This window comes from Nothobranchius furzeri, chromosome 1 (assembly GCF_043380555.1).
Source record: "Nothobranchius furzeri strain GRZ-AD chromosome 1, NfurGRZ-RIMD1, whole genome shotgun sequence".
Lineage (NCBI taxonomy): Eukaryota > Metazoa > Chordata > Actinopteri > Cyprinodontiformes > Nothobranchiidae > Nothobranchius > Nothobranchius furzeri.
In genome coordinates this window covers 33,084,731-33,098,031 of record NC_091741.1, presented here as the reverse complement: position 1 = coordinate 33,098,031, position 13,301 = coordinate 33,084,731, and the positions used below count along the sequence as shown (strand labels likewise).

Sequence of the window (13,301 nt, the reverse complement as noted above, 5' to 3'; positions counted from 1 at the left end):
CATGACCATAGGTGAGGGTAGGAACATAGATCCACCGGTAAATCGAGAGCTTCGCTGAAATTACTGTTTTACCATCATGTCTTTTAAAATACCGTACTTATTTTCTTCATAATAATTGTGATACACCACTTTAATTTAGTTTACATTTTGACTTTTACAAGAAAAATAGTGTTTTGGAATAGAATAGAATAGAATAGAATAGAATAGAATAGAATAGAATAGAATAGAATAGACCATTGATCCCAGTGGGGAGGTTCACTCGTTAAGGCAGAACAAACACTTGGAGAATAGGAAAAAAGTAATACAGGTAATCACAAGGGCACCTTAAGCTTCAGTAATCAAAATAAATAAAAATAGAAATAAATAAAATAGAAACTGGAGAATTGAGTTTCCAAGAGGAAACATAAAAAAAATGCAGACATAGAAATGTGCCTCTGGTATTCATTCAAACTTGACTTATTTGTTGACTTTAAGGCTGTCAAAGTTAACGCATTATCACCTTAACACATCCGTTAACTCAAATAATTTAGTAATGTTAACGTGTTTTTATCTTTTGAGAGGTCCTTGTTCACTCGGTCTTGACACGATCACCCAATCAGCGCATTCACAAAGTCTGCGTTATCATCATCGTCGTGTTGTCTGAGGGAGGAAGTTATAAACTCATGAGTGAGGGAATCCATCATAGAAAGGCGCATCTGTACAGTGAGTAGGTGAAAAAGTCTTGGCGTGTTCCGAAGCATCCATGCACCTGTGGTCGTTGTGGTAAAGAGCAAAAAACTGTTATTGTCATTGTTCTGAAATGCTGCAAAGACGAAAACACACATTTGCATCAGGGATGCACCGAAAAATCAGCCACCAAAGATTTTTAGCCAAAAGCGCTTTTTCGTCTTTCTTGGGTCAAATATTCAAGTTAAAAACCGCAAGTGGCATTCTACCCATACATATACTGAAAATGATTCTTCTGTATTTCAGTCTGTTTTCTAATTTAAAAGGGTTTGGGTTCTGAAGTGTTGAGGAGTCTTATGAGGCACGTCGGGTTGATTTTACAGTGAGAGGAAAGTCTTCTACATTTTCTCCTTCTTCACCTGTCACTCCTTCCACTAAGTCAGCGTCCATCTCCGGGTTGTTCCTGGAGGAGGCTGCGGAAACGAGGGCGGCATTCTAGATAAATTAGAGCTTACCAGCCAGCGTGCTGATGGAAAACTCTCTGGGCTAAGGGAAGCGGTTGGCTCTTGGCCTGTGTTCTCTGGAGGTTTTGGAGTACCAGACCAGCCGATGGAAGTCCATAACGTAGCATGGATTGTAAAAACCTTAGCTCCTTGCCTGGAGCTCAGGTTGAAAACAGGGACATGTTTTCCAGGATGGCTCTGCTTAATTCAAGATCACTGATAAACAAGACCTTTCTGTTGAATGACTTCTTCAAGACTCATCTTTTGTGTGGGTTAGGGTTAACCCAAATACTTACAGCCCTCGTTAAAACTTTACATTTATAGGCTATGAAACTCATCCGTGTTGTGTTACAGTTTTTTTGCTGTGTTTTTATTTAAATTGTGTCCGAGCTTCCAGCCTCCTGATTGGTTCATTAAACAGGAACAACAGAGACGAGCTCCAGTGGAAACCCTCAGTGACTCAGAATGTGGAAAAGCTTTAGGAAAAGAAACAAGCACACACACGTCACCTGTTCAACAGTCAGGTGTCAGAACTAGGGAACAGCTGTGGGAACATCTCACTGTTTCATGTGAGATGTTCTGAAGGTGACCTGGAGCTCGTCCTTGTTGCTGAAGCTCTCTTCAGGACTTTTGTTTTTGGACATTTTCTGCCCCCCCAACTGTGGGAAGGTCTGGTGTGTGGTCTTTGTTCCCATCTGCAGGTCTTCTTCTGACCCTCCTTTGATCTTCTGGTTCTCTTACAACCTTCAGTAAGGTATTGTCCACATAAATATGTCCGCGGTTCTGATGGTCAGAACCCCCAGCTGGCCCAATCTCAGCAGATCACCTGGTTTCAGGTGTCATCTGAAACCAGAACCTGGGTTCAGGACCATGTTCAGCTGATCCAAGCCAGAGCTGTTGTTTTGTTGATGATGACTAAAACCAGGTTCTGATCCACTGAGTTCTGGTGCTGGTGGGGGTTCTGGCCATCAGAACAAGGTTTCTATGTTGCAGCGTTGTGAGGTAGCACCAACCTGCTGTGGCTCGATCAGCATCCACTTCCTGGTTACTTTAACCCCGCCCCCTGCACCCCCACCCACCTGTACCTGTAGAGACCGTGACGTAGCTCAGTGTGTAGTCCGGTCTGAACAGAACCTTGACAGATTAGGCGGGTAAATTTGGACTAGATCCTCCAGCTGATTTCAGCCTGACGTCGGATCTGGCTTTATTTTATAATGTCTGATTCTGCTGCAGTCAGCTGTTTCCCAGCATGCCTCTAGACCAGGGGTGGACCACCCTGGTCCTAGAGAGCTGCAGTCCTGCATGTTCTCCAGCCATGCATGAACTTGCAGCTTCTAAATGGCTGAACACACCTGATCCAGGTAATCACCAGCAGGAACAGGACCTCTAGGACCAGGTTTGCCTACCGCCCACAATCCTGTAGATGTTCGGACCTCTCTGAAGGCTTCCTGCTGCTGATTGGTTCCAGGCCGAGTTCTCCAGGAACTCTTCAGCGGTGTGCAGACCCCGGTCTGAGTGAGACTCTCCGGGGATCAGATCCGCGCTTTAGTGTTAGCTGAATATGATCCTGGTTTGATCCCAGATCCTCTGAGAGTCTCCTTGGATCGAATCTGTATTTAGAGTTTGTATTTGTCCTCTAACTCCTCCCTGTCTCCTCTTCATGTCTGTCCTCATCACCTCCAGAAGAGTTCGGGCTCTGAGCTCCAGGAGATCATGAGGAGGCGACAGGAGAAGCTGGCAGCCACTACCTGGGATTCAGGGGTGGAGTCTTTTGATGAAGGCAGTACCCACTGAGCTCCACCTCTTTGCTTTCCAATCTGCAGCCAGCTATTTCCTTCCTTCTCAGGCAGCGGCGGACCATGCAGCATTTGTGGAGATCATGCGGCGCAGGCAGGAGCTCCTCAGCTCGTCTCCGTAGAAACCAGCGGACCAGCTGACTGACCCCTGGATGTCCAGAACATTAACCCCACCCTCAATATTCTGCCATGTTTGCCTGAACTTCACATGAACGTTCAGGAGACCCACTCCTCTGCTGCTGAAGCCTCTCAGTATTAACGTTGGAACATCTCAGGCGCCTTGTGACCCCTGACCCGTTCTGACCACTCACACCAGCTGTTCTGGTTCGTCCTGCAGCGTTAGCATAAAAATACATCTGTGGAATAAAATAATTCATGTTGACTTTTGTGGGAAATCTGTTTTGAATTTGAAAGCGAACCGATCGGAGTCATTAGCGTTAAATCCGGGTTTTTGTGACCTTATTCTCCTCCAGAACCAGAGTTGGTTCTGCGTTCTAACTCCTGTTCCCACACATTTTCTGCTGCTAGAGCTTCATGAACGTCTGTGCTCCTCCAACTTTTACAGGTACAGCAGGTGGGTCTGAACCAGAATGCCCGCTGCTGATTGGTCAGGAATCTACCAGAACCTCCAGCTTCATGCTGTTGGGATCAGGAGATCAAACCCACACTTCCTGCTTCTCAAACCTCAAACTGGTGTTTTTACAGGATGGACGAAGGTTCTGATGATTCGCCGTTTTGAAATCAAATCACTAAGTCATCCATCATGTTCATTAATTAGGTTTTTAGGCTGCTTCCTGTAAAGAGCTTCAAAATAAAGGTTCTTATGTTCTGTTTGGTCCAAAGTCTTTTTATGTTAAAGATGTTCTGTGGGTGTAAAGTCAAACCAGAACCAGGAGCAGAAGCATCTGGATCTAGAACCTGTTAGAGGTGAAGGCTCCTAGAACCACAGCTGTCCTTAATAGGGAGCCTAAGTCTCCTCCCTTCCCAGTCGGCTCTTGTACTTTAGTGTTTCGACCACGCCCCTCATGTACTTTAGTGTTTCGACCACGCCCCTCATGTACTTTAGTGTTTCGACCACGCCCCTCATGTACTTTAGTGTTTCGACCACGCCCCTCATGTACTTTAGTGTTTCGACCACGCCCCTCATGTACTTTAGTGTTTCGACCACGCCCCTCATGTACTTTAGTGTTTCGACCACGCCCGTCATGTACTTTAGTGTTTCGACCACGCCCCTCATGTACTTTAGTGTTTCGACCACGCCCCTGATGTACTTTAGTGTTTCGACCACGCCCCTCATGTACTTTAGTGTTTTGACCACGCCCCTCATGTACTTTAGTGTATCGACCACGCATCTCATGTACTTTAGTGTTTTGACCACGCCCCTCATGTACTTTAGTGTTTCGATCACGCCCGTCATGTACTTTAGTGTTTCGACCACGCCCGTCATGTACTTTAGTGTTTCGACCACGCCCGTCATGTACTTTAGTGTTTCGACCACGCCCCTCATGTACTTTAGTGTTTCGACCACGCCCATCATGTACTTTAGTGTTTCGACCACGCCCCTCATGTACTTTAGTGTTTCGACCACGCCCGTCATGTACTTTAGTGTTTCGACCACGCCCCTCATGTACTTTAGTGTTTTGACCACGCCCCTCATGTACTTTAGTGTTTCGACCACGCCCCTCATGTACTTTAGTGTTTTGACCACGCCCCTCATGTACTTTAGTGTTTCGACCACGCCCCTCATGTACTTTAGTGTTTCGACCACGCCCCTCATGTACTTTAGTGTATCGACCACGCATCTCATGTACTTTAGTGTTTCGACCACGCCCCTCATGTACTTTAGTGTTTCGATCATGCCCCTCATGTGCTTTAGTGTTTCGACCACGCCCCTCATGTACTTTAGTGTTTCGACCACGCCCCTCATGTACTTTAGTGTTTCGACCACGCCCCTCATGTACTTCAGTGTTTCGACCACGCCCGTCATGTACTTTAGTGTATCGACCACGCATCTCATGTACTTTAGTGTTTCGACCACGCCCCTCATGTACTTTAGTGTTTCGATCACGCCCGTCATGTACTTTAGTGTTTCGACCACGCCCGTCATGTACTTTAGTGTTTCGACCACGCCCGTCATGTACTTTAGTGTTTCGACCACGCCCCTCATGTACTTTAGTGTTTCGACCACGCCCATCATGTACTTTAGTGTTTCGACCACGCCCATCATGTACTTTAGTGTTTCGACCACGCCCGTCATGTACTTTAGTGTTTCGACCACGCCCGTCATGTACTTTAGTGTTTCGACCACGCCCCTCATGTACTTTAGTGTTTCGACCACGCCCGTCATGTACTTAAGTGTTTCGACCACGCCCCTCATGTACTTTAGTGTTTCGACCACGCCCCTCATGTACTTTAGTGTTTCGACCACGCCCCTCATGTACTTTAGTGTTTCGACCACGCCCCTCATGTACTTTAGTGTTTCGACCACGCCCGTCATGTACTTTAGTGTTTCGACCACGCCCGTCATGTACTTTAGTGTTTCGACCACGCCCCTCATGTACTTTAGTGTTTCGACCACGCCCCTCATGTACTTTAGTGTTTCGACCACGCCCCTCATGTACTTTAGTGTATCGACCACGCATCCCATGTACTTTAGTGTTTCGACCACGCCCCTCATGTACTTTAGTGTTTCGATCACGCCCGTCATGTACTTTAGTGTTTCGACCACGCCCGTCATGTACTTTAGTGTTTCGACCACGCCCCTCATGTACTTTAGTGTTTCGACCACGCCCCTCATGTACTTTAGTGTTTCGACCACGCCCCTCATGTACTTTAGTGTTTCGACCATGCCCGTCATGTACTTTAGTGTTTTGACCACGCCCCTCATGTACTTTAGTGTTTCGACCACGCCCCTCATGTACTTTAGTGTTTCGACCACGCCCCTCATGTACTTTAGTGTTTCGACCACGACCCTCATGTACTTTAGTGTTTCGACCACGCCCCTCATGTACTTTAGTGTATCGACCACGCCCCTCATGTACTTTAGTGTTTCGATCACGCCCGTCATGTACTTTAGTGTTTCGACCACGCCCGTCATGTACTTTAGTGTTTCGACCACGCCCCTCATGTACTTTAGTGTTTCGACCACGCCCATCATGTACTTTAGTGTTTCGACCACACCCCTCATGTTCTTTAGTGTTTCGACCACGCCCCTCATGTTCTTTAGTGTTTCGACCACGCCCCTCATGTACTTTAGTGTTTCGACCAAGCCCCTCATGTACTTTAGTGTTTCGACCACGCCCCTCATGTACTTTAGTGTTTTGACCACGCCCCTCATGTACTTTAGTGTTTTGACCACGCCCCTCATGTACTTTAGTGTTTCGACCACGCCCCTCATGTGCTTTAGTGTTTTGACCACGCCCCTCATGTACTTTAGTGTTTCGACCACGCCCCTCATGTGCTTTAGTGTTTTGACCACGCCCCTCATTGCTTTAGTGTTTCGAACACGCCCCTCATGTGCTTTAGTGTTTCGACCGCGCCCCTCATGTGCTTTAGTGTTTTGACCGCACCCCTCATTTACTTTAGTGTTTCGTGCTTCGACCACGCCCCTCATGTACTTTAGTGTTTCGATCACGCCCGTCATGTACTTTAGTGTTTCGACCACGCCCCTCATGTACTTTAGTGTTTCGACCACGCCCTCATGTACTTTAGTGTTTCGACCACGCCCGTCATGTACTTTAGTGTTTCGACCATGCCCCTCATGTACTTTAGTGTTTCGACCACGCCCCTCATGTACGTTAGTGTTTCGACCACGCCCGTCATGTACTTTAGTGTTTCGACCACGCCCCTCATGTACTTTAGTGTATCGACCACGCCTCTCATGTACTTTAGTGTTTCGACCACGCCCCTCATGTACTTTAGTGTTTCGATCACGCCCATCATGTACTTTAGTGTTTCGACCACACCCGTCATGTACTTTAGTGTTTCGACCGCGCCCGTCATGTACTTTAGTGTTTCGACCACGCCCCTCATGTACTTTAGTGTTTCGACCACGCCCCTCATGTACTTTAGTGTTTCGACCACGCCCGTCATGTACTTTAGTGTTTCGACCACGCCCCTCATGTACTTTAGTGTTTCGACCACGCCCCTCATGTACTTTAGTGTTTTGACCACGACCCTCATGTACTTTAGTGTTTCTACCACGCCCCTCATGTGCTTTAGTGTTTCGACCACGCCCCTCATGTGCTTTAGTGTTTTGACCGCGCCCCTCATTTACTTTAGTGTTTCGTGTTTCGACCACGCCCCTCATGTACTTTAGTGTTTCGACCACGCCCGTCATGTACTTTAGTGTTTCGACCATGCCCGTCATGTACTTTAGTGTTTCGACCACGCCCCTCATGTACTTTAGTGTTTCGACCATGCCCGTCATGTACTTTAGTGTTTCGACCACGCCCCTCATGTGCTTTAGTGTTTCGACCACGCCCCTCATGTACTTTAGTGTTTCGACCACGCCCCTCATGTACTTTAGTGTTTCGACCACGCCCCTCATGTACTTTAGTGTTTCGACCACGCCCCTCATGTACTTTAGTGTTTCGACCACGCCCGTCATGTACTTTAGTGTTTCGACCACGCCCCTCATGTACTTTAGTGTTTCGACCACGCCCCTTATGTTCTTTAGTGTTTCGACCACGCCCCTCATGTGCTTTAGTGTTTCGACCACGCCCGTCATGTACTTTAGTGTTTCGACCACGCCCCTCATGTGCTTTAGTGTTTCGACCACACCCCTCATGTGCTTTAGTGTTTCGACCACGCCCCTCATGTACTTTAGTGTTTCGACCACGCCCCTCATGTGCTTTAGTGTTTTGACCGCGCCCCTCATTTACTTTAGTGTTTCTTGTTTCGACCACGCCCTTCATGTACTTTAGTGTTTCGACCGCGCCCGTCATGTACTTTAGTGTTTCGACCACGCCCCTCGTGTACTTTAGTGTTTCGACCACGCCTCTCGTGTACTTTAGTGTTTCGACCACGCCCCTCGTGTACTTTAGTGTTTCGACCACGCCCCTCATGTTCTTTAGTGTTTCGACCACGCCCCTCGTGTACTTTAGTGTTTCGACCGCGCCCCTCGTGTACTTTAGTGTTTCGACCACGCCCCTCATGTACTTTAGTGTTTTGACCACGCCCCTCATGTACTTTAGTGTTTCGACCACGCCCCTCATGTACTTTAGTGTTTTGACCACGCCCCTCATGTGCTTTAGTGTTTTGACCACGCCCCTCATGTGCTTTAGTGTTTCGACCACGCCCCTCATGTGCTTTAGTGTTTCGACCACGCCCCTCATGTGCTTTAGTGTTTCGACCACGCCCCTCATGTGCTTTAGTGTTTTGACCGCGCCCCTCATTTACTTTAGTGTTTCGTGTTTCGACCACGCCCCTCATGTACTTTAGGGTTTCGATCATGCCCGTCATGTACTTTAGTGTTTCGACCACGCCCCTCATGTACTTTAGTGTTTCGACCACGCCCCTCATGTACTTTAGTGTTTCGACCATGCCCGTCATGTACTTTAGTGTTTCGACCATGCCCCTCATGTACTTTAGTGTTTCGACCACGCCCCTCATGTACGTTAGTGTTTCGACCACGCCCGTCATGTACTTTAGTGTTTCGACCACGCCCCTCATGTACTTTAGTGTATCGACCACGCCTCTCATGTACTTTAGTGTTTCGACCCCGCCCCTCATGTACTTTAGTGTTTCGATCACGCCCATCATGTACTTTAGTGTTTCGACCACACCCGTCATGTACTTTAGTGTTTCGACCGCGCCCGTCATGTACTTTAGTGTTTCGACCACGCCCCTCATGTACTTTAGTGTTTCGACCACGCCCCTCATGTACTTTAGTGTATCGACCACGCCTCTCATGTGCTTTAGTGTTTTGACCACGCCCCTCATGTACTTTAGTGTTTCGACCACGCCCCTCATGTACTTTAGTGTTTCGACCACGCCCGTCATGTACTTTAGTGTTTCAACCACGCCCGTCATGTACTTTAGTGTTTCGACCACGCCCGTCATGTACCTTAGTGTTTCGACCACGCCCCTCATGCACTTTAGTGTTTCGACCACGCCCGTCATGTACTTTAGTGTTTCGACCACGCCCGTCATGTACTTTAGTGTTTCGACCACGCCCCTCATGTACTTTAGTGTTTCGACCACGCCCCTCATGTACTTTAGTGTTTCGACCACGCCCGTCATGTACTTTAGTGTTTCGACCACGCCCCTCATGTACTTTAGTGTTTCGACCACGCCCCTCATGTACTTTAGTGTTTCGACCACGCCCCTCATGTACTTTAGTGTTTCGACCACGCCCGTCATGTACTTTAGTGTTTCGACCACGCCCCTCATGTACTTTAGTGTTTCGACCACGCCCCTCATGTACTTTAGTGTTTCGACCACACCCCTCATGTTCTTTAGTGTTTCGACCACGCCCCTCATGTACTTTAGTGTTTCGACCACGCCCCTCATGTACTTTAGTGTTTCGACCACGCCCCTCATGTACTTTAGTGTTTTGACCACGCCCCTCATGTACTTTAGTGTTTTGACCACGCCCCTCATGTACTTTAGTGTTTTGACCACGCCCCTCATGTACTTTAGTGTTTTGACCACGCCCCTCATGTACTTTAGTGTTTCGACCACGCCCCTCATGTGCTTTAGTGTTTTGACCACGCCCCTCATGTACTTTAGTGTTTCGACCACGCCCCTCATGTGCTTTAGTGTTTTGACCGCGCCCCTCATTTACTTTAGTGTTTCGTGTTTCGACCACGCCCCTCATGTACTTTAGTGTTTCGGTCACGCCCGTCATGTACTTTAGTGTTTCGACCACGCCCCTCACGTACTTTAGTGTTTTGACCACGCCCCTCATGTACTTTAGTGTTTCGACCACGCCCGTCATGTACTTTAGTGTTTCGACCATGCCCCTCATGTACTTTAGTGTTTCGACCACGCCCCTCATGTACTTTAGTGTTTCGACCACGCCCGTCATGTACTTTAGTGTTTCGACCACGCCCCTCATGTACTTTAGTGTATCGACCACGCCCCTCATGTGCTTTAGTGTTTTGACCGCGCCCCTCATTTACTTTAGTGTTTCGTGTTTCGACCACGCCCCTCATGTACTTTAGGGTTTCGATCATGCCCGTCATGTACTTTAGTGTTTCGACCACGACCCTCATGTACTTTAGTGTTTCGACCACGCCCCTCATGTACTTTAGTGTTTTGACCATGCCCGTCATGTACTTTAGTGTTTCGACCATGCCCCTCATGTACTTTAGTGTTTCGACCACACCCGTCATGTACGTTAGTGTTTCGACCACGCCCGTCATGTACTTTAGTGTTTCGACCACACCCCTCATGTACTTTAGTGTTTCGACCACGCCCCTCATGTACTTTAGTGTTTCTACCACGCCCCTCATGTGCTTTAGTGTTTCGACCACGCCCCTCATGTGCTTTAGTGTTTTGACCGCGCCCCTCATTTACTTTAGTGTTTCGTGTTTCGACCACGCCCCTCATGTACTTTAGTGTTTCGACCACGCCCGTCATGTACTTTAGTGTTTCCACCACGCCCGTCATGTACTTTAGTGTTTCGACCACGCCCCTCATGTACTTTAGTGTTTCGACCACGCCCGTCATGTACTTTAGTGTTTCGACCACGCCCGTCATGTACTTTAGTGTTTCGACCACGCCCGTCATGTACTTTAGTGTTTCGACCACGCCCCTCATTTACTTTAGTGTTTCGACCACGCCCCCATGTACTTTAGTGTTTCGACCACGCCCGTCATGTACTTTAGTGTTTCGACCACGCCCCTCATGTACTTAAGTGTTTCGACCACGCCTCTCATGTACTTTAGTGTTTCGACCACGCCCCTCATGTACTTTAGTGTTTCGATCACGCCCGTCATGTACTTTAGTGTTTCGACCACGCCCCTCATGTACTTTAGTGTTTTGACCACGCCCCTCATGTACTTTAGTGTTTTGACCACGCCCGTCATGTACTTTAGTGTTTCGACCACGCCCGTCATGTACTTTAGTGTTTCGACCACGCCCGTCATGTACTTTAGTGTTTCGACCACGCCCGTCATGTACTTTAATGTTTCGACCACGCCCGTCATGTACTTTAGTGTTTCGACCACGCCCGTCATGTACTTTAGTGTTTCGACCACGCCCCTCATGTACTTTAGTGTTTCGACCACGCCCCTCATGTACTTTAGTGTTTCGACCACGCCCCTCATGTACTTTAGTGTTTCGACCACGCCCCTCATGTACTTTAGTGTTTCGACCACGCCCCTCATGTACTTTAGTGTTTCGACCACGCCCGTCATGTACTTTAGTGTTTCGACCACGCCCCTCATGTACTTTAGTGTTTCGACCACGCCCCTCATGTACTTTAGTGTTTCGACCACACCCCTCATGTTCTTTAGTGTTTCGACCACGCCCCTCATGTACTTTAGTGTTTCGACCACGCCCCTCATGTACTTTAGTGTTTCGACCACGCCCCTCATGTACTTTAGTGTTTTGACCACGCCCCTCATGTACTTTAGTGTTTTGACCACGCCCCTCATGTACTTTAGTGTTTTGACCACGCCCCTCATGTACTTTAGTGTTTTGACCACGCCCCTCATGTACTTTAGTGTTTCGACCACGCCCCTCATGTGCTTTAGTATTTTGACCACACCCCTCATGTACTTTAGTGTTTCGACCACGCCCCTCATGTGCTTTAGTGTTTCGACCACGCCCCTCATGTGCTTTAGTGTTTCGACCACGCCCCTCATGTGCTTTAGTGTTTTGACTGCGCCCCTCATTTACTTTAGTGTTTCGTGTTTCGACCACGCCCCTCATGTACTTTAGTGTTTCAATCACGCCCGTCATGTACTTTAGTGTTTCGACCACGCCCCTCATGTACTTTAGTGTTTTGACCACGCCCCTCATGTACTTTAGTGTTTCGACCACGCCCGTCATGTACTTTAGTGTTTCGACCATGCCCCTCATGTACTTTAGTGTTTCGACCACGCCCCTCATGTACTTTAGTGTTTCGACCACGCCCGTCATGTACTTTAGTGTTTCGACCACGCCCCTCATGTACTTTAGTGTTTCGACCACGCCCCTCATGTACTTTAGTGTATCGACCACGCCTCTCATGTACTTTAGTGTTTCGACCACGCCCGTCATGTACTTTAGTGTTTCGACCACGCCCCTCATGTACTTTAGTGTTTCGACCACGCCCCTCATGTACTTTAGTGTTTCGACCACGCCCGTCATGTACTTTAGTGTTTCGACCATGCCCCTCATGTACTTTAGTGTTTCGACCACGCCCCTCATGTACTTTAGTGTTTCGACCACGCCCGTCATGTACTTTAGTGTTTCGACCACGCCCCTCATGTACTTTAGTGTATCGACCACGCCTCTCATGTACTTTAGTGTTTCGACCACGCCCCTCATGTACTTTAGTGTTTCGATCACGCCCGTCATGTACTTTAGTGTTTCGACCACACCCGTCATGTACTTTAGTGTTTCGACCACGCCCGTCATGTACTTTAGTGTTTCGACCACGCCCGTCATGTACTTTAGTGTTTCGACCACGCCCGTCATGTACTTTAGTGTTTCGACCACGCCCCTCATGTGCTTTAGTGTTTCGACCACGCCCGTCATGTGCTTTAGTGTTTCGACCACGCCCGTCATGTGCTTTAGTGTTTCGACCACGCCCCTCATGTGCTTTAGTGTTTCGACCACGCCCCTCATGTGCTTTAGTGTTTCGACCACGCCCCTCATGTGCTTTAGTGTTTCGACCACGCCCCTCATGTACTTTAGTGTTTCGACCACGCCCCTCATGTGCTTTAGTGTTTTGACCGCGCCCCTCATTTACTTTAGTGTTTCTTGTTTCGACCACGCCCCTCATGTACTTTAGTGTTTCGACCGCGCCCCTCATGTACTTTAGTGTTTCGACCACGCCCTTCATGTACTTTAGTGTTTCGACCACGCCCCTCGTGTACTTTGGTGTTTCGACCACGCCTCTCGTGTACTTTAGTGTTTCGACCACGCCCCTCGTGTACTTTAGTGTTTCGACCACGCCCCTCGTGTTCTTTAGTGTTTCGACCACGCCCCTCGTGTACTTAAGTGTTTCGACCGCGCCCCTCGTGTACTTTAGTGTTTCGACCACGCCCCTCGTGTACTTTAGTGTTTCGACCACGCCCCTCGTGTACTTTAGCGTTTCGACCACGCCCCTCATGTACTTTAGCGTTTCGACCACGCCCCTCATGTGCTTTAGCGTTTCGACCACGTCCCTCATGTGCTTTAG

General features: G+C 48.3%; 1 protein-coding gene across 7 annotated transcripts in view; it reads left to right on the top strand.

The window, feature by feature from the left end:
• Positions 1–3,795, top strand: part of eps8a (EGFR pathway substrate 8a, signaling adaptor) — an 85,151-nt gene extending 81,356 nt beyond the window's left edge. For 5 of the 7 annotated variants that reach the window (XM_070555752.1, XM_070555709.1, XM_070555684.1 and 2 more), the window contains one exon: positions 2,853–3,795. In XM_070555752.1, the coding sequence (XP_070411853.1) occupies positions 2,853–2,963 (111 nt within the window). In that variant the 3' untranslated portion in view covers positions 2,964–3,795. Of the gene's footprint in view, positions 1–1,870; positions 1,924–2,852 lie in introns of all 7 variants that reach the window. The other 2 variants (XM_070555780.1, XM_070555692.1) reach the window with 2 other exon arrangements.
• The last annotated feature ends 9,506 nt before the right edge of the window (positions 3,796–13,301 follow it).